The sequence below is a fragment of the Lepidochelys kempii genome, chromosome 5 (genome assembly GCF_965140285.1).
Source record: "Lepidochelys kempii isolate rLepKem1 chromosome 5, rLepKem1.hap1, whole genome shotgun sequence".
NCBI classification, from domain to species: Eukaryota; Metazoa; Chordata; order Testudines; family Cheloniidae; genus Lepidochelys; species Lepidochelys kempii.
In genome coordinates this window covers 103,222,631-103,248,251 of record NC_136384.1, presented here as the reverse complement: position 1 = coordinate 103,248,251, position 25,621 = coordinate 103,222,631, and the positions used below count along the sequence as shown (strand labels likewise).

At 40.5% G+C, this 25,621-nt stretch overlaps 1 protein-coding gene across 2 annotated transcripts in view; it reads right to left on the bottom strand.

The window, feature by feature from the left end:
* Positions 1-584: 584 nt before the first annotated feature.
* Positions 585-25,621, bottom strand: part of SLC1A1 (solute carrier family 1 member 1) — a 74,921-nt gene continuing 49,884 nt past the window's right edge. For both annotated transcript variants that reach the window (XM_073345246.2, XM_073345247.2), the window contains 9 exons: positions 24,873-24,987; positions 22,445-22,487; positions 20,855-20,962; positions 18,981-19,165; positions 17,607-17,714; positions 12,065-12,187; positions 11,284-11,478; positions 10,401-10,535; positions 585-2,678 (listed from right to left, as the gene is read on the bottom strand). In XM_073345246.2, the coding sequence (XP_073201347.2) occupies positions 2,432-2,678; positions 10,401-10,535; positions 11,284-11,478; positions 12,065-12,187; positions 17,607-17,714; positions 18,981-19,165; positions 20,855-20,962; positions 22,445-22,487; positions 24,873-24,987 (1,259 nt within the window). In that variant the 3' untranslated portion in view covers positions 585-2,431. The remainder of the gene's footprint in view (positions 2,679-10,400; positions 10,536-11,283; positions 11,479-12,064; positions 12,188-17,606; positions 17,715-18,980; positions 19,166-20,854; positions 20,963-22,444; positions 22,488-24,872; positions 24,988-25,621) is intronic.

Genomic DNA, 25,621 nt, shown 5'->3' with positions numbered 1-25,621 from the left:
GAAGCTGCATAAGGGCCTACGGCAGCAGTAACATTCTGTTCCTCTTGTGTGGGGGGCCAGATCTGTGGAGAATCCTGGAAGAAGGAATCCACACCAGCACGCAAGGGAAATGATTTCTGCTGTGAAATCTCTGCAGGATAATGTGAGGGGAGAAGGCAAGCGCTTGACTCACACTTGGTGGTTCACATACTAAGAAGCTGTGTGGCCAAAATTACATGAGGACAGGCATCCCTGGACTTAACAATATCTTCAGAATATGGGTAGATTGTCTGGTGCTGCAGCTTCTCATACCTAGCAGTATCAATTGCAGGTTGGCTGCACGGGATCCTTAGTGCTAAAGCATGTGTTGGATAGGAGGATCCTTTCCCCTAGTCCCTCTGTAGGTAAAGGCTTTGCTTGCTGTCTTAAGATTGGCCCCTGAGGGAGCAGTCTGCTTTCCTTATTGAAAAGGGCAATCCACACATAGTAAAACTACAAATGTGTCATCAGCAAAAGCGATTTAGTAGTGTATTAGCAGTTCATCTGTTTTTTCCTGCCATAACAGGAGAAATACAGAATTCCACAGAGGGATGAAGAGAGGATGGTAGGATAGAGAAAGAATGAAATAAATAAATATTTATTTAGATCACAATGGGAACAGTATCCATAGTGCCTTATAAGAAGCTGGTTACTAAAAAGACTTTAAAATAAAATAAAATAAAAAAAAACCAAAGCACACAATAGACAACTGTGGAAACTGGTGGGGTTTTTTCTTCTGTTAACAAAGCTGTACAAATGAAGATTTTATATACTAGTTCTGCACACGGTAAAGCATTGATTTACTTAATTTGTACACTCCTTTATTTTGTATAAACATATCAGTATTTTTACTTTAGAGTCACACTGTGTCGTAGTTTACAATGTTTATTTTAAATACATACAGGATTATGTCTCGTTGATTTAATTTAAGGTGCAATTTATCAAAACCTACCGTAAGGATTATTTTCTTCTCAGTTCTCTTTGGCACATTTCCCGGTTTACGTAACTACAAAAGGGTAGTATTGAATTTACTATCTAACAATCCAGGAACCTGAATATTTTTGACAGCATGTAAATGCAATTTTATGTTTACTATAAGCTTATTTAAGAAAGAGAGACTCTTGGGTATAAATTTCAATTTGCCTTGCAAGTCAGATGGTTGACACGACATAGATGTGCAAGGCAAACAGTTTGTTCTTAACAGCGATTCCTTCCTCCGGGGAATGATGTTGCACCATGGAAATATCATATCCAGCATTGTATAGAATGCTTGACATTATGGAATGTGTTTATGAAGAAGCCTATGGTAATGTTGTCACTTTGTATAACAAGTCACTAGAACATATGGGTTCCTTAGTCCAGATACTTTGATAAGATAGGGCTTGGCACTGAAATGGTGGGGCCTAGGGCTTTTGCAGCTGCAAAATTACACATGCTCAACCAATACATTAAACCAAGGAGCAAACAAACCAACCTCATCTACACTTGATATTATGTCCTTTTTCCGAACAGAAAAGATTTGGAAGTCACCCTATGAGTAGCTATTTTCATCTTCCTGATCTCCGCCTGCCCTGCAGCTGAGAAATACTAGGCTAAAATAAAAAATGGACAATACCAAAGCTGTCTTCTTGCTACTTCCAATGGAGATGTTTTAATAAACTATCAAAGTGGACCTAAGTTGGCAGAGAGTTTCACTTTGCAATAATTTATTCAAGTATAAGAAGAGCAAACCTGTAGCAATTTGCTTTATCCACAGAGTTCAGTTCTGCTCTCTGGTGGAATTCATGGGGCGGGGAAAATCAACTACATAACATTAGAAGCTTTTTCTTGACCAATAACGTCCAACATCCATAATGATTAAAGTAAAAGCAACGTAAAACCTCATAAACGTTAAAACACTTATTGCAGAACCCTTAAGGCCTGTTTTCTTTCTAAAACTGTTTGCCCCATGTGTTGTTCAACCTAGCTGCAGAAATGAACAATTTGGCACATTATCAAGTTACAGTAGGTGTTTTATATGCAGTGTCATTTGTAAAAATGTGAAAGGCAAAAATATTAACAAGAATTCCATACACTGAGTGGTAGAATGGAAGAGAGGTGTGAAACACTGCAGTTTGCCCGAGAGAAGCACATTTGCTTCATTTCACTGGCCTGGTTCTAACATCCAGTTTATGAGCTAGATGATTCCAAACAGGCATTCCAAAGCCTCATCCATCTTACATGATTAAAAAATGACATATTTTACAACTTGTCTTAATGCCTTCTCATCAACTTGTCCACAGGGACCAAATGCTGCGAATCCAAACAGTGGGGGGGTGGGGGGGCGGGAAACTGAAGTCTGTGTATTAAATATACTCAAGTTTGTTATTAGCTTTTTCTTAATTATCCTTCAGTGTCAGTGGAACTGTAGGCTTCAGAACTGTGATGTCTGGGTGAATGATATGGTGTCAGATTTATCTACGGCAAAACCTCCATTGACGTAGGATTTCTTGGTCTCCGGTTCATCATTATCGAGTATTGTTGTTTCCAAGGCAAAAGGATTGACTATGTTGACTTCAGAAGAGACATCCATTTGCTCTAGCTCTCTTTTGGAGAGCTTCTCCACAATCCCTGCACCAAAAGCATCTCCAAGGACGTTTATCATTGTTCTGAACCGGTCCCTATGGAGTAAAAATGTTGTGTTAGACAGGCCAGGATTTCTGGTTCCATTGTGCTTTCTTAGAAACCGTATGTTATTTAAAAAAAATATTTTTTAGTAATCAGTTTAAAATTAAACTATACTGTAGACACTGAGCCAGATGCTATACCCGTGTCATTCTAGTGGGTTTACTCTGGATTTTCACTGGTGTAGGAACTCAGAGCAGAATTTTTTCACTCTTTCCTCTAGGCAATATTATTTGTAAAAACATGGAATTATTGGTACTAAAAAGGGATTTTTTAGAAACAGTAACATTACATGTCTGTTATGGCAGAAGTTATCGGGTGGTGATGTTACATGTAATTTTACCAACAGAGCTGGGCAAATAAGTGATTTTTTTTTTATTCTCTGTCCTGTTTCCACCCCTGCCCCTCCCCCCAACCCCCCCAAAAAAAAGAAAAGAAAAGAAGATCAGTTCAGGTCAAACTACATATAAATATTGTGAAACATTTTGGCAAATTGAAAAAGTCCACTGTCTCTCATATTGACAATGAAAAGGCAGTGGGGCAGGGAAAGTGAGTGAGAATGCCTCTATACCTGGTTAGAATGCTACTAGAATGTGGGAGACCGAAGTTGAAGTCCCTGCTCCAATGACTGTTTATAAACAGTAGAACAGTTTCATCAGGAGAGATCCCTTTATCTAAGGGCCAGGACACTATCTTGCGGTTTGGGTGACCTTAGGCCAAGGGGGGAGTTTTAACCAGGCCTCTCAAATCCCAGGTGAGTGCCCTACCAACCGGGCTAAAAGTTATAAGAGAAGCCACTGCTGCAATGCACCAGAGTCCTGAAAAGTCTTTTTGTGGGGAGAGTGGTCAGTACTATTTAGTGAATTGACACAGTTTGTGGTTGGCCAAAACTGTGGTTTTTTGGGGGGGAAACTATTCCTCCAAAATGTTTTGCCCAGCTCTACTTACAAGTTCTTTTTCATGTGAGCACTGTCCAGTCTTTGAAGGAATGCTACGCTGTTGCTTGTTTTATTATGAAGGAAGCTGTGGCAACTAGCTGGAGAGTTTGCTCTCTGCTTTAATCATTCCAACTGGAATCAATTTTCATTGCAGAGTTGCTCCCTGGGAAGTGGGCATTGGTATTTTGGCTGAGATTCCAGAAAGAGGGGATTGCCTGTGTGCTGTTTGTCTATCTCTGTCTAAAAACAGGTGTCTGAAGTGTACATAAAACAAACTACACGAAGAAATAGCTGGACACCAGGTCACTGGTTTCCCCTCCAATGGGAAACTGACCAGAAAGGCCCCTGTCATAAATATAAAGGGAAGGATAAACCCCTTTGAAATCCCTCCTGGCCAGGGGAAAGCTCCTCTCACCTGTAAAGGGTTAAGAAGCTAAAGGTAACCTCGCTGGCACCTGACCAAAATGACCAATGAGGAGACAAGATACTTTCAAAAGCTGGGAGGAGGGAGAGAAACAAAGGGTCTGTGTGTCTGTCTATATGCTGGTTTCTGCCGGGGATAGACCAGGAATGGAGTCTTAGAACTTTTAGTAAGTAATCTAGCTAGGTATGTGTTAGATTATGATTTCTTTAAATGGCTGAGAAAAGAATTGTGCTGAATAGAATAACTATTTCTGTCTGTGTATCTTTTTTGTAACTTAAGGTTTTGCCTAGAGGGGTTCTCTATGTTTTTTAATCTAATTACCCTATAAGATATCTACCATCCTGATTTTACAGGGGGAATTTCTTTATTTCTATTTACTTCTATTTTTATTAAAAGTCTTCTTGTAAGAAAACTGAATGCTTTTTCATTGTTCTCAGATCCAAGGGTTTGGGTCTGTGGTCACCTATGCAAATTGGTGAGGCTTTTTATCCAACATTTCCCAGGAAAGGGGGGGTGCAAGTGTTGGGAGGATTGTTCATTGTTCTTAAGATCCAAGGGTCTGGGTCTGTAGTCACCTAGGCAAATTGGTGAGGCTTTTTACCAAACCTTGTCCAGGAAGTGGGGTGCCAGGTTTTGGGAAGTATTTTGGGGGGAAAGACGCGTCCAAACAGCTCTTCCCCAGTAACCAGTATTAGTTTGGTGGTGGTAGCAGCCAATCCAAGGACAACGGGTGGAATATTTTGTACCTTGAGGAAGTTTTGACCTAAGCTGGTAAAGATAAGCTTAGGAGGTTTTTCATGCAGGTCCCCACATCTGTACCCTAGAGTTCAGAGTGGGGGAGGAACCTTGACAGCCCCAAATTTGCTAAATAAATAAATAATAATGCTACCACTTGGCAGAGGAGTGACAATACTTTGCCATGTAGCGTAGTTTGAAATTTGGGGCCAGATGTAAATTGGCATGGAACTGGGACAGACAATGTGAAAACTAGTGTGTCTGTTGTTTGTTCCCCATGCTGCCAGCCCTTGGAGACTGAAGACTTTCCTTCCATGTAACCTCTGCATGGCTGAGGCTTTGAGGGATGTTGATGCCAGTGCCTGGGGTGGAGGCAAGAAGCTTTTCAAAATGGCCACGATAGTGCCTCTGGTGGTAATACCTGCACAAATGTTTATTCATGGTGGTTTTGTGCTTATTCTTGCAAATAAAAAGTCACTCAAATGTTCCCAAATACAAAGGGATTGCAAACACCAGGAAAGTGTATCAATGTTTTACTTAAATTCTCTTGTATAGCATGTATCACATGACGAAGCGCCTGAGTTAACCCTGCAGTGAAGATGTATCCCTAGAGGTGGAGCTGTGCTGGGAGCAGGAAGGGAGAGGAGCAGTGGTAGCTGAAGGCATTACGCTAACATAGTGTAGGTGGAATGCTTCTGGGAAATGGGGGAGCACACTGAAGAGCATTAGCTTTTGAAAGACAGGCTCAGGTCCTCAGCTGGTGTAAGATAGCATAGCACCAAAGTCAGTAGAGTTATGCGATATACACCAGCTGAGGCTGTGACCTATAGCATGTGCTCCCGCAGTAAATCCTTCCAGGTGAGGTGGTGTGGGGGGGCCTGGCTGCTAACTCAATCCACTCAGAAACACAGCCCTTTGCTGCCAGCTGGCTAGCAACTCTCCACTTGGGGAGCACACCTGGAAAATTCTGGCTGCCTTCTGCACAGGAACGCTCCCCAAGCCCTGTCCTGCAGTAAACCCATGCTGAACCCCATCTGAACACACTAGTGGAAAAATCAGCCTGACGTTAATTACATTTTTAAAAATGAATTAATCTGTTTAAGATGATTGAATCACAAATATTTTGTCTGGCACAGACTCATTGCAGAGCTAGGTACTGCAGAAGCAGCTGCCTCTTCTCTGCTATGCAGGTGCAATCATTAGTCATTATCATTAGAGCTTTGCTGATAAAGGGCTTTTACTTGATGGATACAGTTTTGTGGCTGTTATTTGTACTAAAACTGACTGTTGCTCAAGAGTGTTAAGAAATCAAATTTCAGTGCATAAAAATGTCAGATTTCAGAATCCAAAGTTCAAGGGAGGAAAAAACCTGCATAAGACACACAACAGTAATTTAAAAAGAGGTGGAATATTACCAGTTTACAGGCACTGTGCGGTAAAGTTAACTGGCTGTAAATATCAGCACACAGGTTAAAAGCACTTTTGTGATTATACTGAATCCTTAGGAACAGCCCATCTTTTCTTGTGCATGATGCTCTCTCCTTTAGAGTCGCTTCCTTTCAAGTAATTTCACATTGCTGATGTTAACTAGAAAATCACAGGTCCTGGTTTAACAACTATGGCAACAACAAACTTCTTTCGGGGATTTCAGAGTACGAAGGTATGGTATTGAAAATCTGCCCTATGAAATGTATGGTATGTAGTACTATACAGGTTTTATGGTTCCTGAGTTTGGGACTGGTCACATTACTGCTATGGACAGACATCTAAAGAGCATCTTTAGCACTGAAAAATCTTTCTATTTAAGGGCATGGCACTTCCTATAGGAGGGTTTTCTGGTAAAAGCATTCTGACCTCTTCCAAACATTTTTCATGTAAACAAAGGTGGGTTGTGTGAGTTGTCCTAGATTGGCTCCCCATTGTGGGTTGGATGCATCTGTCCCTATCATCAGATAAAGGGTAGACTGAGAGAACAGTATATCAAAGAAAAGACTGAGTAGCATGACGAAGACAAAAACTTGCCGAGATGCTGTAACTCTGTGCATCCTTTCCCTATAATTTCTGAGTAACATCAGTCTGACTTGATGAATTGCCATATTGAGATAAAAAAGAAAGGTGGTCCCTAACTGCAGGTAGAGGTGGAAGAAACTGCTTTCACCCCCTAAAAGTACTGGATGAGAACTTCCAAGGAAAATATCAGCATGGCTGCTTGGAAGCCAAAAATGATGAAAGGGCTAAAGAGCTAAACAGTATTGCTTCCCAGTGCTTCCCTTTGAGCCTGTTGCACAATTCACTTCTGGTGGGCAGAGAGCCCAGAGTCACAGCCTAGTCGATGCCGTTGTCTTTTACCTATATGAAAACTGGGAAAATCCAAGTTACCTAGCAGTGGTTCTTGTGTCCTCCAGTTCCCCAAGAGTGGCATTTGTTTTGTCATTAGATTAGAGCTGTCCGCAGGAAGATTTGACTTTGTTTGTTTGCATTTATTGAGAAAGTCCCAATATCTGGCACCAAGAGCACCACCCAACGTGAGACAATGGACGATGGAACATTCTACACTGTTCTCAGAAAGAGTTCAGACATATCTTAACCTCAGTGTTTTCTGGCCCTTGAGTCTTCCTTGTTGTCTCCCCTGGAGAAGATCAGTCACCAAACGTTTCAATTATGTGCCAAGTTCCTTGGAGCTTTTAAAATCAAGGCACTGAAACTCAATAGCATGGTATATGACTGAGCTTTACTGATCATTTTGACACTGCATGAGTATCCTCATGACACTGACTAAACTCCCACACCGAATTTACAGCCATCAGGGAGAGAGGATAAAGAGATGGCCATGAGTCATCAGGTAAGAGGAAGAGGATGCCACAGCCTCCCTCATCCACTCTTCCGTTTCTGATTCAGAGCTGTTGTCACTCAGATTAATAGATTCCGTTACTTGGTCACTTCCTGGAGATTCTGCTCCCTTCTTGGGACATTTGGGGAAAAGAAAGAACATTGCATCACCCCAAGATCAGTCCACAAAGGACAGAGTTGGTGTTCATAGCCTTGTGAATCTAGCAGGAGATATCTCACACTCACACAAGAGAAGGCATTTGTTCTCAAATTGTCAAGGCGGTGCCTGACCACAAAGCCCTTTTTGACTTGTTGTTGCTTATGAACACCCAAACAGCAGTAACCAGAAGTGCTGGTTTTACATCTTCATCTGGCTAGGAGACTTTGCACTTACCTTTTGAATGAGGAGACAGCCACAGGGGCCCATAATTTTATCATCACAAGACTTGATGATTTCAACATGCTGTACCTTGGACTGACCCTGAAGGCCATCCAGAAGCTACAGCTGGTTCAACATGCAGTGGCTTGCCTGCTACGCTGACACGAGCATATCCATTCTATGCTCCACATGCTATCCGAGCTACTTGCTTAATACTAGATCCGTTTCATTGTTCTGGACCTTATCAGTAAAACCCTAAATAGGCTAGGGCTCTTATTATCCAAGAACCTGCCACTCTCTCCATACCCCTCTATGGCAAGCACTGAAGATGACAGAGACCAGGTTCTATCATGTGGGGGAGTCAATGTTCTTAGTTGGTGGGCCCTTAACTGTGGAATTCACTTCTTCAGAGGCCAGGCTGAAATGGAGTCCTGTGACCTTTTGAAAATGTGTGAGACTTGTACTTTTTGATAAACCTTCCTCTAAGAAAGAGCGTCCCCTGTTGGGAGGTCTAGGAGATACATCAACAAGGAAATGGCATCAGTCAATTGGTGAGGGGATGAGAGTTTTGTTCATTGAGGGGAGCTTTGTATGTCTACATTTAATTTAATGTGACCCTGACACTTCAGAAACGTACATAATAAAAAAACCAAATTACAATCGGACTGCCCTGTTCATTTGTTTTCTGTGGCTCAATGAAGATGGCATAGACCATCAGTGGTTCTTCCTCACTTGTATGCCTATGTCTAGACTAGGACATAGATTGTGTATAAAAACATGAGCTAAGTTGTGTTTTTAAATTATACTACTTTCCTAGTCTAGACAAGGCCTTATGGAGGGGATTTCACTGTTCCCCCATCTGTTAGCCCACTTTGCAGATACTGATATACAACTTCAGAGAGTCTTGGGCAACATTAAGGCAGCTGACAGCGAATAAGACCCTGGAGAGACTTTGTCTGTCTGTTTTGGGAATACAGGAATAGAAATGCTCATCCTGTTGTAACTCTGACAGCCATCAGCTGTCTGACCATGACACACAGGAGGAACGGATGGCTGTACAAAGTGGATGGCTCACAGATCAGAGATTTTTCCTGCCATGGTTTTCTTTTTTTAAGAGTAATAGTCAAACTTTTCACCTATAGGTCTTTAAGCCTCTTGCAAAGTGGGTAGCACCACTATCTCCATATGACAGATAGGGAAACTGAGGCACAGAGCGGCTGCTCTGCTCCAAGTAACACTGTACATCCATCACAGTCAGGACCCAGGATCATACTCCAGTCTCCTACTCCAGCACCTCATCATGTTGCTTCCCTGGGGCTTGGGTGTCCCGTCCTTAATCAGAGGATATTTTCTCCTCCATCAGTCCAGCACCTGGGGCCATTAGGGGTACCCCAAAATAACCAAGTGGGCAAGACCAAAACTTTTGAGACCTTTCTTCCTGGAGAGAGGTCTGTGAATAAACAAACCTCTAGAATCAGTGGAAAAGGCACATGACAAGCCCCCAGGAGATCTTTATCTCTCCTCTGGAAAAATGGCTTAACAGGATCAGGAAAGTTTTGATGAACTGGAAAGGGGGAATCAAGGTGGGGGGGGAGTGGGGGGGCATGTCCATGTTGATCTTTCAGAGTGGAGAGCAGCTCACGCAGAAAAGAACTTGCCACTGCAGAAGCCCTGTGCGACTGCACACTGGACACATGCTTAGAACTTTTCCCCTCTAAAACAAAACAAAAATCACAGAAGTAAACTGTTCGCTTTGTGAAAATTAGCTGGAATGTTATGTTTGTGGCTTGCACCTGATTACTGCAAATAAATTATGCAACTACCATACCATTATTTTACAAATACCTCTGATTGAAAAGGATATTTTTGCTTACAGTTCTTTTCTTAGTTACATTTTGTAGTCTGTATATTTTCAGTTAGATTTTCATGAACTGAGGCCATTTTCTTGTGTACTCTGTATATGCAGTTACCATAACTGCATTGCTGAATCAGGGCACATCGGTGTATAAACAGGTATTTAAGCATAAGCAGGAAGTATATATGCAGTTGTAGTAATTGGTGTGAGTATTTTTGTATGTATAGTGTGTACAGGTCTTGGACCTTGTTTTTATCAAAATCTGGCCTTGTATGTCATCTTCACATAAAAGAATAATAAAAAGGGCCCAGATCTGATAAGATTGTATCCTTGTTAATCAAAACAGGTAATTCTTTATATAATTGTATTACAGATCAGATGTGTGGCAGTGTTATCTCTAACAAACTTTTTTTCTAGTTAATTTTTAAACATATATTATTGAACAGCCCAGTTAGAAGGAGAAATAAATTCAGGGTTAAAAGTCCAGTCACAGATGTTCATGCACCATGTATAAAATACATTACTGAAATAAGTAAATGCTGAATATATTAAACTTACAGAAGCCAGTCAACTGCTATGATAAGCGTAACATCTTCAGCAGGTAGCCCAACTGCACTCAGCACAACCACCATGGTGACTAGTCCAGCCTGGGGGACCCCTGCAGCTCCGATGCTGGCTGCAGTCGCTGTGACACTTAATTCCAGACAAATCAATAAAAAGACAGTTTGAAAATGTCCTCCTCCTGAATGGATTTCTCTGCTACATTCAGAATTGTGTGTTCATGGAAATATAAAATTAATTTTTACAAATCCTTCTTCATGACAATCCCATACTTCACTTGGAGTTATACCTGCATAGAGGCATGTGGGATCCAGGGCCCCAGTGGGTTTCTATCATTTGCAGATGTTTTTATCAGCATTGTTGTTGACATAGTGGCTGATCACATTTAGGGGTAGATCCTGGCCTGTCCTTGGGCAGGCAAACAAGGTGTACAGGCTATGGAGCTGCCATGGTTCTGCTGCACAGGGCAAGTACATATACCCCCCAGCATGCTTTGGAGCGGTCTAAACAGCAGTACTGAGGAGGAACTTGGGAGGGGTGGGGGGCATGGCCAATGGGATTGCAAAATATGCAGATCCACTGGACAAAATGTCCAGGTTGGGCATGTACTGCAAGCCTCAGCTGTTACTGTAACTACAGCTTCCAGACACTGTGGCCCCATGCCCTGCTACCTCATTCCCCACCCCAAATTCCTACATAGGTCCTCTGTGCAAGGCTTATTTACTGAGGGTTTGTGGAAGAAGTGAAAAATTGAGCCTTATTGCTTAGTGGTGTGAATGACGGAAGTGAAATCAGCAAGATTCCATTAGGGTGCCTGAATTAAATCCACAATTCAGTAACAAAAATAACAACACAATTCATGTTATGGTATCACCCTCACCTAATGGTAATTATTTTGCCAACATCCAAATCTAAGTCATTAAGCTGTGCAATAAACACAGCTGCCACGGCTTCATAGAGTGCTGTTCCATCCATGTTGATTGTAGCTCCGACTGGTAAAACAAATCTGGTAATCCTTTTGTCGACATGGTTTTTTTCTTCTGCACAGCGAAAGGTGACAGGCAAAGTTGCTGAACTGGGTCATAAATAAACAAACAAATAAGCAGCACACTACTAGAATACCTGTTCTTTTATTAATCTGATGTGCTTTTTTTAAAAAAAGCCCAACTGCCGTCAAATTCTGCCCTGGGGTGCGCAGGAGAGTTGTGCACATACAACGATAGTGCAGTTTGTCCTTCGGAATGAAATGGTAATTCCCATCTCTTCTCGTTCCTGGAACAATAACTGAAAGTTTTAACTATCCTTAACACAATAAAGCAGTGAAACAATTTAGCTTCAGATATTTTGTGAGCAATGAAATAATTTACAGCACTATTTCCTGGACTTACACTCAAGAGGCTAGACACTAATCTCAAAAGCATTGGTATAAATCCAGGATAACTCCATTCTAGCCAACGGCACACTTTTGGGTGCTATATATATAATAATTATAAGAGTAATACTTACTCTAGGTTTACACCCAATGGATTTACAATGAATGGTTCATGTGACATCAGGATGAGAAACACAGGCATCAATAAAATCAGAGCAACACATAAACTAAAGAGATGATGATTACAAAGTATATTAACGCTAGAGGAGAAAAAAATGGTTTTGATTACCTGGAGGAGACCATGAGGGCTGTCAGAAGTGCCTGAGCCATCCCTATGGCAAACCGAAAAGGGTTTTTCCTTACTGTTATTAAGTAGATCAGTGGCAGAACTACAACGGAATGGATTGCAAGTCTGCAAAAGAAAACAGTCTGTTCATATACTTAGATCTATCTGATCTCATGGTCTTAATGAGGAGGTGTTAACCAGTGTCCAATTCTGCCCTCAGATACCTGTGTGCAACTCAGATTCACTTCAGTGATGATTACATGCATGTATTCCAGGGCAAATTATGCCCAAATTTATGTTAATAATTTTGGGACAGATGCACTTCTCCTGAACAAATTTTTTTGGGGGGAGGCATTATATGTCTCTGTTTTCAATGTACAATATGAAATCAGTTGAACTAATTAATATATTAGGATCAAAGTCAAACTGAAGACGTTAAAACAAATAAAATAAATGAGAATATTTAAACAGAACCTGTTCTTCTGTGTTGAAAAAAATGTTGGCAGTGCTGAAAAAAATGAAAGTCCAAAATATTCTTATCACTAAGCCTAGAGCTAAAAAATGGGTTAGCGTTATTAAAAAGTATTATATCACCTTTTGGAAATATTTTCTGATTGGGGTTAAAGGGAAATTTGGTTTACAGATCGGTTTTCATAATGGCTTTGATTCCATCCATCTCAAAAGCCCATTTTTGTACTGTGGGAAATTGCATATGTAAATTTGGTTCAAATTCTACTCTGTTAAATTAGTGTAAATCTCGATTAAATTCAATTGAGTTATTCCTGATTTACACTGGTGTAAATGAGACGTATATGGGCCCTACAGTACTGAATGTTGTTAGATGCTGAAGGATTATCATTTAACACGGTTACTTAGCTCACTTTTATTTGTATAGATAGGAGAAGAACAACAAAATTCTCCCCTCAGATGTATGTGAGCAACTCTTGCTGAAGTTAATTGGACTTGTGGGCATGTATCTGACGGAAGAATTTGGCCCTGGGTGAGTTAATTACTATACTTGCCTAGCACACATCTGTTAATTTGAACATAGAGTTCATGAATGTATATGCTGTAGCTCCTTTATGGGCATTGAGGCTGAAGGTATATAGCTTATGTTAAGTATATTTGAAGTGAAATGTTTATGAAAGGTCTGTGAAATACTTCCTGCAATCCAAGGTCACATGCCATCACAGCAACAGCAATTTGTCATAGATAGGAATCGTCAGAGCCTGGAAAAGGCATACACCATATATGTGGCATGTACAATCTTGGAACTCCTATAGTACCGTCACAGGATGTTTTTGGGAGCATGAGTGTGTTTGCAACACCATTTAATGATCTCATAGCAGCTGATAAAGATATTGAGAAAGTCTGAGACCACCTGTTTTGCCAGAATCAGGCAATTATCACGGCAATAGCTACCTACAGAACAAAAATTTACAGTGGCACATAAAATGGGCAAGTTATCAGACTGTAGGAAGAGAGATCTGTTTTACACTATTGGACTTTGTAGTTTTTCATCTGTAATGTGAGTGCTTGGTCCAGCAAGCAGAATGGAAGTGTTGAGAGATTCTGGGGGCTAATATTGGAAAAAGGAACTTTTTCACCATTCTGGTAAAAGCAAGTATAATTATCATCAGCCTATAAATAGGACATAATTGGCAACAGCTCAAATGAAAGCAGAATTTTAGGGAGCTGGTAAAACCGTAAGTGTGAAAAACAAAACTATAGTATATATCTAACCATTTAAGCCAAATTTGGACAGAATGGTTGTCTCTAAAAAGTCTGAACCATGTGTTTAACCAAAAAGAAATCAAGTTCTTTATGATGATGTGCAGAAAGATATTTTAGATCCAACACAACAAGTGAATAAAGGGAGAATGGAAAGAAGGTTATGTGCTGGCGTTGAGACCTCTTTTAAAAAAGTTACTAAAGGTAAAATTTTCTATAGGGCCTAAGTGACTTAGGGCTTCACTCCCAACTGACTTTAGGCACTTTTGAAAATTGTATTCTTAGGTATTGTTAGAATCAGTAATTAAACAGAATTATCCCAAGTAAATATGTTTGTGCTCATCTCAGCACTCATCCCAGTAATTTAGTCATATCTTGCTTTACTATTTATGAAAATTTATTTTCATAAAACTTCCTCTCTCAGTTGATTAAAATTTTTACAGTAAAAAAAAAATGCCTATCAGCAGCGAGAAGGGAAGTCCTGGGAAATAGAGTACTTCCTGAGATAGAAGCCTGTTGCCCAAGAACACAGATAAACACCAAGATTTAAGCAGTTCCTTGCTTTTTAAAGGAAGAGAAGGAGTAGATTACAGGGACACCACTTAGTCCCCTGTCCTCTCCTCCCCAGCTTTTCTTTGGGCCCTGGTTTCTCTGGCCTGCTCATGGTGCATTTTAGGTCAATTCCTCTTTCTTTAGGCTGATAAAGTGTCCCCATTCAGTGAGATGGAGAAGTACACACTTGAGTAGAGAGATACTGGGGAAGGCAGGGAGGGAGGGAGACACTGGGAGGAGGGAGACATTCGAACCAATTAGGGTTTGGGCATGGGAGATGCTGGGAGCAACATACCCTTGGTGGACTTGAAGGAGAGACATTGGGGGTGAGATGCACTACAATCAATCAGAGAGTGACACATAATGGGGTTCAGAAACACATGAAGACATTTGGGGATCTGAGAGAAATTATATTGGGATTTAGGGTAGTGGAATAGAGAGAGAGAAAGAGACACTATGGAGTGATTGAGGAACACATTAAAAAGTGGAAGGACAGAAGAAAAATCTGGGAAGATATGAGATAGGAGATTGGAGCTGGAGACAGGAGAGGGAAAAAGAGGATGGAGTAAAAGGAGTGTAAAAGACAGGGATAAAGGGCGAACGCAATGGAAGTTGAGGGTGTTCTGCATCACATATGGATAAAATCCAAAGAGAGGCATAGGAAAAAAAAGAAAAGATGGTTGCAGAAAATTCAGAACAGAAAGCTGCAGAGAAAGAGGAGGCCAAAATATAAAGACAGAGAAGAACAAGAAAGGAGGTCAAAATGGAAGAGATTAATAATAAAAACCCAGGCTGGGTCTAGGGGAAAATGTAGTAATGAGGATGGGGAGGGACAACTACCTTGCTCTCCTACATCGTAAAGGGGAGCTAGGCATTTAGCTGCCTAAAGATGGGAGAAGGAAGAACAGGGACCTTTCCCTCACCCCTGCTACCTAATGCCCATTACATACATTACCACCCTCACTTCTGTGAATCTGGTCATAAAACTCTCTCCCTTCTGTTTAGAGTTGCAGAGAATGTGCTGCCCTTTGCCTTTCCCCATGGCAGCTAGAGCACAGCTCTCTGCAGAGCTTCCCGTAAGCTCCTGCATAGTCAAGGAGAGGGCGTCACTGGGCCTTGCAGAGCAAGAGCCTATTCTCTGCAAAGCTGAAAAGCTGGGAGCTCTTGATGGGGGTGACCTTTGAGGGAGCACTTGGGAACTTATTTACAAATTGTTATGCTCCTGGGGCATCTGGCTGCTATCTAAACAGAAAGATAGTATGTGTAACAATACTTCATTTACAGTGTAAGTACTCCAGGGCAGGGAGTGTGTCTACCTATGTGTTTGTACAGCACCCAGGAAGACAAGGGCCTGATTGGGGGCCTTAGGGTGCTACCACATAACAAATAATAATATTTAGTGTCCTTGATAAAACTGAAGTCAAAGGGCAGTAATAGTCCAGCTAGTGAATACCTTCTCTGGGCTATCTGGAGTTATTAATATACAAGACTGCTAGACTTACCCTGTTCTTTCCATATGTTCCTGCCTAATTTCTGCTCATGGTTTGATTTATAATTAAGATCAGAAGAATTAGATTTGAATTAACTAATTATTGGCAATCATCAATTTCTGCCTTCTCTGTAAAACTGACAGAAAATGTTTCCACAACTAAAATGGAAATTTAAAGAAGTTTAAAACATTGTATGTTACACTTGTATGTAACCGACACACTCTTCTTCAGTGTAATATTTTGAAATATTATCAGAATCAAATATTCCATTTCTGAATCTGTAATAAATCTTAATTTATATAGTCATTACATTTCACTATTTGAAGTTTAAAATTATTTCTTGCTTGTCCCAACATGAAAGTGTACACAATTTAAAAAAAAAAAAACTTTTGAAAGATTCACAAAAAATAAAGATCAGATCTTTCCATTACTTTTTAGAGCGGCTTGTGTTAAACCCATTTATATTACCCTCCCCTCTGCTCAGTTTTCAGAAATGCTTTTGAAGAATAGTGTGTGCCTGTATACAAAGGGGGCAGAAGCTCTGAAGCTGCTTTGGATCTGGCCTCTAAACAAAACATGAATAAATCCTCAGTATGCTGAAGAAATTTTGTAGAGCTGAAGCTTAAGGCAACGAACCAGCACAATCTGGATGCTATGCTTCAGTGCCTTGGAAACAGACATTTAAATGCACCTAACTTAATTGTACTGTAAGCATGTATTTATCTTTCTAACAGCATTCCTTGTGGGATATTCCTCAGAGATGTGGATTATCTATTGCTATAAGATAAATTGCTTACAACTATCAAACTGTCCTTGCTAAGGCCCCAGACCTGCAAAGGGATTAGTGCAGTGTAAGTGTCCACACACGAGAAGCACTTTGCAGAGTCATGGGGTCTAAAATAGATTTTTTTTTCCTTTAAGAGTTGCTCTGGATTAAAACTAGAGAGTAAATGCTGCTTTTGTGGCTTTGTCAGCTACTCTTGTCTTGAAGAACCAATGTCTCAGATCATACCTCCAAATCAATTCACAGAGTAGACTCTCTAGATGCAAACTGCCTGCTCTGTGTGAAAACGGGGCACAACTTCCTCTCTGGCACCATTTCCTTTCCCTCTCCCATACAGTGGAGCTGGGCAGAGGCTACTGCTGGTGTAGGGGCACAGGTCCTCGGTGCAGATCACTCTCACCTCCCAATGATCCCCAGGGAGCTACCAGATTTGAGGAGGGCAACACAACCTTGTCAATAGGTTGGCAAACCCAGGCCGCCAACAATAAGTTGGTGGGAGCAGCAGGGTTCTTCATGCCAGGAGACTTCCTTCCCAGCCCCATCCTTCCTGTGTTTAGTGGAGGCATCACCCTATTTTCTAAAGCAACATGACCTACTGAGCAGCCAGCTGAGAGAGAGAGAGAAAGCGCTGAGTTCCATATGCACCTTTTCATTTTATGCTGCAAGCACTGGTGCTGGAACTAGGGGTGCTGGATTGAAGCAGTAAGACCAAACACCAGGGTTTCCATCATCAGCAAGCCCCCAAAATAAAAATTGTTCCAGCACCTCTGGGTAGAAGGCAGCTGACAGTTTAAAGTAAAGGGTGCACTTCTAGTGCAAACTATCCTCAAATGACTTTATAGACAGGGGATCTTTTCTCAGATCTTATTTTTATATCATTCTCTGTCTGAGTATAGCAGAGGCTGGTTTGTTGTAGATAATTAAAACCTAATAAAGTGTGGTCCAATCAAATCATACGTTTTCATTTTACCTTCAAGGAACAACATACCCGCTTAGTACTGTAGCCATATAAAGACCCAGTTTGCGAAAGATTTCCCAGTCCTCAACTTCTATTATCTTCCCAGCAATCAAGAACAAAATGCCAAGTGGCATATACCTAGGGTGCACAAACAGCTTAATTAAAAATGCATCCTTTTGCAAAGCTGATGTTGCTACACAGATCTGGCACAACATTTTCCTTCTGCAAGAAGAGAGATTTATTTTCATCACTGTAAAAATAAAGGAGAATTTGGGGTAGGATTCTGCAATATAGCTGAATTTACTCACTTTCAAAAGGTACTACATTAGAAGTTATTTTTAATATTAAAACATTAGTGTTTGCATGTTTAGGTGTCAGAGTAAATATAGCAATAACCACAGTCCTACATGTAATGAGTAAAGACATATTAACAGAGGTTGGAGAGATGGGTGAGGGATTACAAACTATGCCGCAATCCTGCAGAACCTTTGAATGTGCATAACTTTACTCACATATGTAAGAGTTTGCATGATTGGGGCCTATAACCTTACCCTGCAAAGAAAGTTCCCTTCTCACATGGATTGCAGTGCAGAATCAGGGGGCTATATCTTTATATAAGGATATACATTTTAATATATCAGGACAATGCATTTGTCTTCGCTTTGTGTCACAGAGAACAGAACTACCATTTAATTAAGGCAAAAGTTATTGCTTTACAACCAGATTACGTCTGGTTCTGTTCACATGTGATCTCACATGCGTACAGCCCGATCCTATAAACTCTTATTAGGGTGTATAGTGCACACTGCCAGGAGCGGTGGTGCTTTTTCAGGTCACAGTAGTAAACACCACACTCTAATTATCAAGTATTTTCAGGGTCAAACCCTATAAAGGCCTGGGTGAAAATTATGGCCCTGATCCTGCAATCTGATTTCCACAAAGGCCTATTACAGATAATGGAGTACTGAACAGCTGTGTGGTCAGGCTGCAGAATTTTATTCCAATTTCAAGATGAAGACCTGGGTTTGTAATCTGGTTTCCCTGTCCAAAGTGTATGTAGTATAATCTCACAAAACCTAATAATATTATTGCTAATACTGCTAATACTGCTAATATTACTGCTAATAATATTAGGTTAATGATGCTGAAGTTTTAAATTACATGACCACTTTGTATTTATGAAGACCGAATAAATGAGAGTTCAAATTCTAAACTGGCTCATGGTATTGTTTCTTATTTTGAATTTGCAAGCCATTTATTAGACTTACTTTTCTTTTAAAGTAGTTTGCTGTAAGAAGCGATATAAAAAAATAAACACAGAGCGTGATCCTGCTTCCATTAAAGTTAATGGCAAAACTTGCTTAAAGGAGGTAATAGAAAATATCAGGATATCATTGTACTCACCACATGATTATCTGAACTATTTTCATTGTAGCATCGTTCAGTGCATTGAAAAAGTCCACCAGAACTTGTCCCTTTTCTCCCATTTTCCCAATAACAATTCCAAAGACAATACAAAAGACAATCAAGCCCAGCACATTAATGCCATCGGAATACATGCCCACTATTTTGTATTCTTTGGTTTTGTTCTGTAGATTGAAACCAAGAAGAGCGTTATTGAACAGGAACAGTATATTTAGTTTAAATGAGTCCTAAAATGAAAACACATCTTAGATCTTTTACTGAAAAAACAAGGCGCCTGATTCTCTGGTCTCACACTTACAGCAGGGAGTATGCGTGTGTGGGACGATTAAGGTGGCTTTAAGATGCCTTTACGACCCTAAGGTTATGCAAGCAGGGGTGCTGGAACAATCTGTATAATATCGGTGCCGAGAGCCATCGAACCAAACTATAAATCCTGTATATGATGGAAACTACTTCAAGCCAGCGGGTGCTGCTGCACCTCCAGCACCCCTAGTTCCAGCACCTATGAATTCAAGGACCTGTCCATACTGTAGGGTAAGTTACAGTGGCCCTAGGGCTGCTCTAATTTGCACACTGTTTCCCAGGTCCCTGGGAAGCAGAAAATAACTATAGCATAGTGTGCTTTAGCCATACCCCCAACATGAACATGATCCACTTCCTGCACTGGGGATTGAGAGCAGGGCTGATGTACAGCCCTTATGCCAACTCTGTGCCAGACAGGGAGGTCCTCTGTGCAGGGGCCAATATCCAGATCACTGTAAAGGGGCCTTAGTGCAATTGAGAATCATGTTTAAGGTATCCAGTTTTGCCCTTAGTTACATGAATATAATTCAACTGAAGTTAGTGGATTTGCATGAGTGTTGGGAACACTGGGGCATGGCCACTAGGTAACTCAAGGGGATGGAAGACCCTGTACCTTTTTTGCAGCTGCAAATAAACTTTTCTGCTTCTCCACCCCGTTGTGAGTATTGGGTGTAGCACACCAGGTAACGAACCACTCAAGCTGTTGTTCAGCCTCTCGGCACTGGGTGCCGGCAACATGAGTATAATGAGGGTAGAATCTGATGCATGATATTTCAGTGGAAGACCTAAGGTGTATTGTTCAACTACTTATGGGTCTCAAGTGCAGTATAATTGTAAGAGGAAAAAGTTAAATAGACACAGGGCCTGATTCTCCACTGCCTTCCACTTTAGCATTTAAGTTAGGTAAATCTCCCCTTGCTCTTATATTATGAGACGGCAGTTTAAAAAAAAAGAGCATCTGATCAATATTAATTATACTGTTCTGCTCATAATTCTGTGTTCATCTATTAAATGCTTTCTTACTCTTTTCTCTTCTCCAGGCTAACCCTAGTCTTTGCAAGCTGTTGTCATATGTAAGTCTTTCCATACCTCTGTTCATATTTGTTAAATCTCTTCTTTATTTTTCATTCTCTACTATATTTTTCTTGAGGAACTACCAAAACTCAAGAACATTTAACTACTACCATTTATCAGAATGCCATCATGTGGTCACATTCTTTTCTTTTCCTTTCTTTTTGTAATACCCATAGGTATTTTATTTATTTATTTAATCTCTATTGCACATTAGGCATATAGCTTGAGCAAGCCATCCATAATGACTATTTCCTTCAGTGAATCAGCAAGTTTAGAGTTCATCACATAAGACCTTTAGATTATTTTCCCCCATTGTGTATTAACTTATTTTTGTCCAAGATAAATGTCACCAACTTGCTGTTTACTTCCTCCTCCAGATCATTAATCTATTGAACAAACCACATATCGGTGTACAAATCCCTCCCTATTTCTTTTACCTCTCTTTGTAACACAGAATATAATAATAAAAACTGCACCTCCAAAGCCTCTGTTGTCATGACAATTGTGACAGGCTCTTCTGTAACCGCAGTGCTGTTTTTTTCCAGTTCATTTGTAAGTTTCACTTCTTCACGTTTGGTTTTATACTGAAATTTGTGGGAGGAAATGATAACATTTATTTGGGAACACTCGGAAAATTAACAATGGCAAATCTATCCAGTAATTCTGAGGAAAAGGTACAGTTCTGACTTTCATAAAATTTTTGGCCAGCACTTACACACAAACATGTAAAGCTCTCAAATGACTTTGAGTGACTGAATTTCTCCATCTGAACCACTGAAAAGGGGCTCACTCATACACAGATACTATCATGCAAATTCTGCTCCCCACCCTTCTGGTGCACCGTGTGGAACTTGTGCAGTTCTGTGGGGACAGAGCAGGATTCCTGAACCCAGCACAAGAGAGCTGCAATATGCGGGTGTAGTGGAGCAGATGTTCAAAGAGGAATTTCTGAGAGTCACTGTTGAGAGGTTGGTGGTGAAGATGGATCCAGAGCAACTCTGTAGCTCCACCAGCTATTCCCCATTCGCTGGTGGAGAACATATACTCCATGGGGGAGATGCTGTAGCCGTGAGGGTACAAAGATGGGTTCCTTCCCCCCTAGTCCTGCAGGGAAGCCTTTCGCAAGACTGGTGCAAGGAGCAGGATTTGTCCTTTAAAATATATATACAAATTTACTACTGCTGTAAACACTTAAACATACGGAACACACACTATTTTGTAGAGAAAGATTAACATCTTTTCTTGGGAAAAGTTTAGGTCTGTATTAGGTGAGTTTTATTGCCCCGCAATAACTCTGGTAGGCAACTGTTGAGGAAGGCAAAAAAAGGGAAGCAGATGACATCATGAGGTACAACAAATATATTTGTGAATTTCTTCAAAGGTCTTTTCCCCAGTTTTAGATGTGAATGAATCAGGAACAAGACTGTTGGGTGGATGGATCTTTTTATCTCTGCTGTAGCACCAATAAAAACCTTAACTCTTCTAGGTCTCATTCTTTTTCAAGAGAGATCTTTCAGCTATAATCTGTGTTTATCATGCAGAGTAGACACCCAGACATCAGTTCCAACCATCTATAGCAGATTTGAGAGAGATGTTTGGGGTGTGTAGGGGACGAGTTAGGGGTGTGTGCATGCAGATTTCATCAGACAGAGGAAGAGTCTAAAGATTTTCTCAATGGAACTGTAAGAACAAGGCAATCAGATCATTACAAAATTATCACACCTCTACCTATCCATTATCTCTGAAGAGCAAACTTTATGCTCACATATTGCTTTGGTTCTTCTTCTATTTCCCAAAGCAGTGGGCCTTGGGAAGGATGAATACATTTTTTTGAGCTAGCAATATAAAGTCTATTTCAGTGGAAAGGAAAATGAGATTTTTTAACAATATAATGTTTTCCACTAGACCATTTGTCTCAATGCTGCGCAAGAGCCACCCTGATTTTTCATAACTAATTCCTACCACATTGCAACGCAAGGGAACGTCCTTGGGACTTGGAAATAAGAAGAACTGCATAGGTGGGAATAAAAACTGCAACAACAACAACAAAAAATATTTGACCTTACCTGTTGAAAACAAGCCTGGACGAGGTTTTCTGGGAACATATTCCTGTTAAATAAAGGCTTTACAATGTTATGACATACTGAAAACAATCTATTTTCCAAAATAAAATAACCAGCTAGTCAAAAAACAGAATGGGGTGTATTGCTGCTGTACACAATCACTCTTCCCAAACAGTGGCGAATGTATCACTGTCAGCTTTGAAGCACTGGCCAAGACAAAGCTTCAGGATTTATAATGTTCAGGTGGCTGTTTAATGTGGAATTCCAGGGTCACATTTCAGTATTTGACATTTAAATTGATGAACAGATACAGGATCCTTCTTCTATGCTGTGCTATCTCCCTCATTTGCAGGAGGAGTACAGTAATGAGTCTAAACTCATTTTTATATAGTTCACCATGTATAGGGCAGAGATGTGCAGGAAGAGGAATGATGTTTATTAACATTGTGGTGGGGGGAACAGGTTTTTTGTTATAAGCCTGGATTCCGAAATGAATCTTGGCTGTTGAAAGATTCCCACATGTTCCAACATCAAGAACCATTTTCATTTAATGAAAAAATTAGGAACACAGAAATCACGATGCTGGACCAAACCAGAGGTCAATGTAATCCAGTTGCTTGTCTCAGACAGTGGCCAGTGCCAGATGCGTCAAAGGAAGTGGCAAGAAACTTTGTAGTGAGCAATTATGGGATAACCTGCCCTGATGGAAAGTTTCTTCCTAACCCCATTATGTAGAGGTTGACCCGTGCCCTGAAGCATGAGGGTTTATATCCCTTCCAAATCATCCTTAAAATTCTCTCTTTATTTTTCAGATTCTTAGTCAGGCAAAATTCCTTTGAAGCCTTGGGCAGTCTGCACAAGTGTGGACTGGGTGAAACCAGAACCAGGACATCAGGATTTGGCCCTTAAAACCAGTTGAGATGCAAAAGTTGCTATAATTCATAGTAGCAGAATTTTAGATCACCATCATAACTTTTATATCATGGTGGTTTATGAGAAGGGTAGTCATGAGCTTGAGACTAAAACTGGACAATTATCTAAAATAAAAGTAATTCAATTACTTTTTCTAAACCTGCATATGTTCCTCTTGTGCATTCACAGAATCACTGTCCATGCCGGGCCTACATGATCACATACATTGCCGAAGTGGCGAGCAACAGGCCACCTTAAGTTTTCCAGCCTGGCTGAGTGGGTGGAGCCTAGCTGAGAGCTTCCACGGCAGCTATGCTGCAACAGGGAGAGAGGTTTTTTCCCAGCCACCTGCTGCTCCTGCTTTGCAAAGTGAAGGGGAACAGAGAGTGGGAATGTCAGAGGCTCTGGGGTGGGGAACCAGAGGCACCAGTATGAACTATGGTGATGTTGGTATCACACAGGCCTCCTTGTGAGCTGTGAGGATGGTGGGGGAGGGACAGATATTTTATGAATATCATGCCAATAAAGATTTGCTGTAATCATCAGCCAGTTTTTGGTTTCTTTGGTAGTGAAATGTGATGAGAACACCTATCTTAGCTGTTCAGCTGTTGATTTTTACATTAGCAATTAAGCAAAAATGCCATAGAAAGAAAAGCATCCACAGATATAAGTGATTTTGAGCAAGGACTAACTGTAATTGTGGGGGTGAGGTGGGAAGTCATAAAACATTTTTATAATTACTGAGCCATTACTGGGAAAGAAGCCCATTGGTTTGATGTCTGCATTCCTCTCAACAAATTACATATTATTCAGCTGATGCCAGGGATGAAAAATTTTATTGGGGAGCCCAGTAGCTTAGGTCTTTTGTACATACTTCACCTTGCTGGTTTTTTCCTAACCACTTCATTTATCCATCATTGTCAGTTGATCAGGGAAGGGAAGTAACCAGATTGCTTTGAAACCAGATGACACAGCAAACCAGTAGACTAGGCAAGCAGAGGAAATATACATGCAGTGTATCTGTTACCTTCCTTCCTTTATTGAGAAGAGAAAGCACAGCACAGCTACACTATGCAGTCTTCTGTGCTCTAGGAAACAGAATTCCAGAGTTGCCATGGGGCAACTAGCCTTTTGACCTGTCTTTTTTGGATACCCTTCGCATACTAAGACAATAAGTGTAACATTGTTTGCATTGGAGGCAGAGGAAATAAACTGCAGGGGCAATGTTGATGCTGGAACCTTGGGTGAGTTACTATCGGAAGTGTCTCATGTACACAACCTTATTTGCAAAAGCAACCCAGGCAGGTGCTAGTGTTGGCAAAAGGGTATTTTACAAAACTGTTTTCTATGAATCCATCTTAAGCTATGTGATCATTTATCCAACCTTTGGGAACATAGGGTTTTTTCTGTATCCTTACTCTTCCAAATGATATTGTGAAGCATTTGTATGTTATGCACTTTAATCATTGCATTTATCTTTAGCCTTTTGAAGCAAGAGTACGGAAGCTGAAAAACTCACCTAATCAGATCTAGCATGGCATCTACTGTCGTGACTTCAGGGGTGCTGCCCGTTCTGTCGATTTCATCAACTTTCTGAGATACCCCAGGTTTGATGGTCACAACTAGCACAATCCCTGTAATCAAGAGAAATACACGTAGTAGGAATCCTTAAAGAGTAGGTTCTCCCAATAGAATAGAGACTTGTCTGGTCAGTGGCAGTTCTATGATGCTACTGATAGAGTTAGACCCTTCAGACATTCTTCTTGTGTATATTATCTATTCAAAACAATTATATATATAAAATGTTCATCAAGAGCAATTACTTTAAGAGGAAATGGTTGCTTTTTCCTGTTCGATGTTTTCAAGAACTGGTCTAATTTTTCTTCGCACAGCTAGTTTTCATGACTAGCTTTCAGATGATAACAGGGTTGCCTCATTCCATGAATCCACAGAGCTGAATTTACTTTTGTAAAGATAGCCTAGAGCATTAGGTTCACACAAGATTAGGTTTCAGAAACAGACAGAACAAAAAATATCTGTAAACATGCTGTAAACATAGGGCCTGGTCTTGCTCACAGTGAAGTCAATGACAAACTTCCATTGACTTCAGTGAGATCAGGATCAGGCATTGTTACTGTGATATAAGAAAAGCTAAGCCCTTGTCATGGTATTCCTTATTGTTCAAAATAAATGAACAAAAATAAATCAAATTGTAGGTCTGTGATCCCTCAACACCCCTGTCAATGAATTACTTTTATTGATACAGGC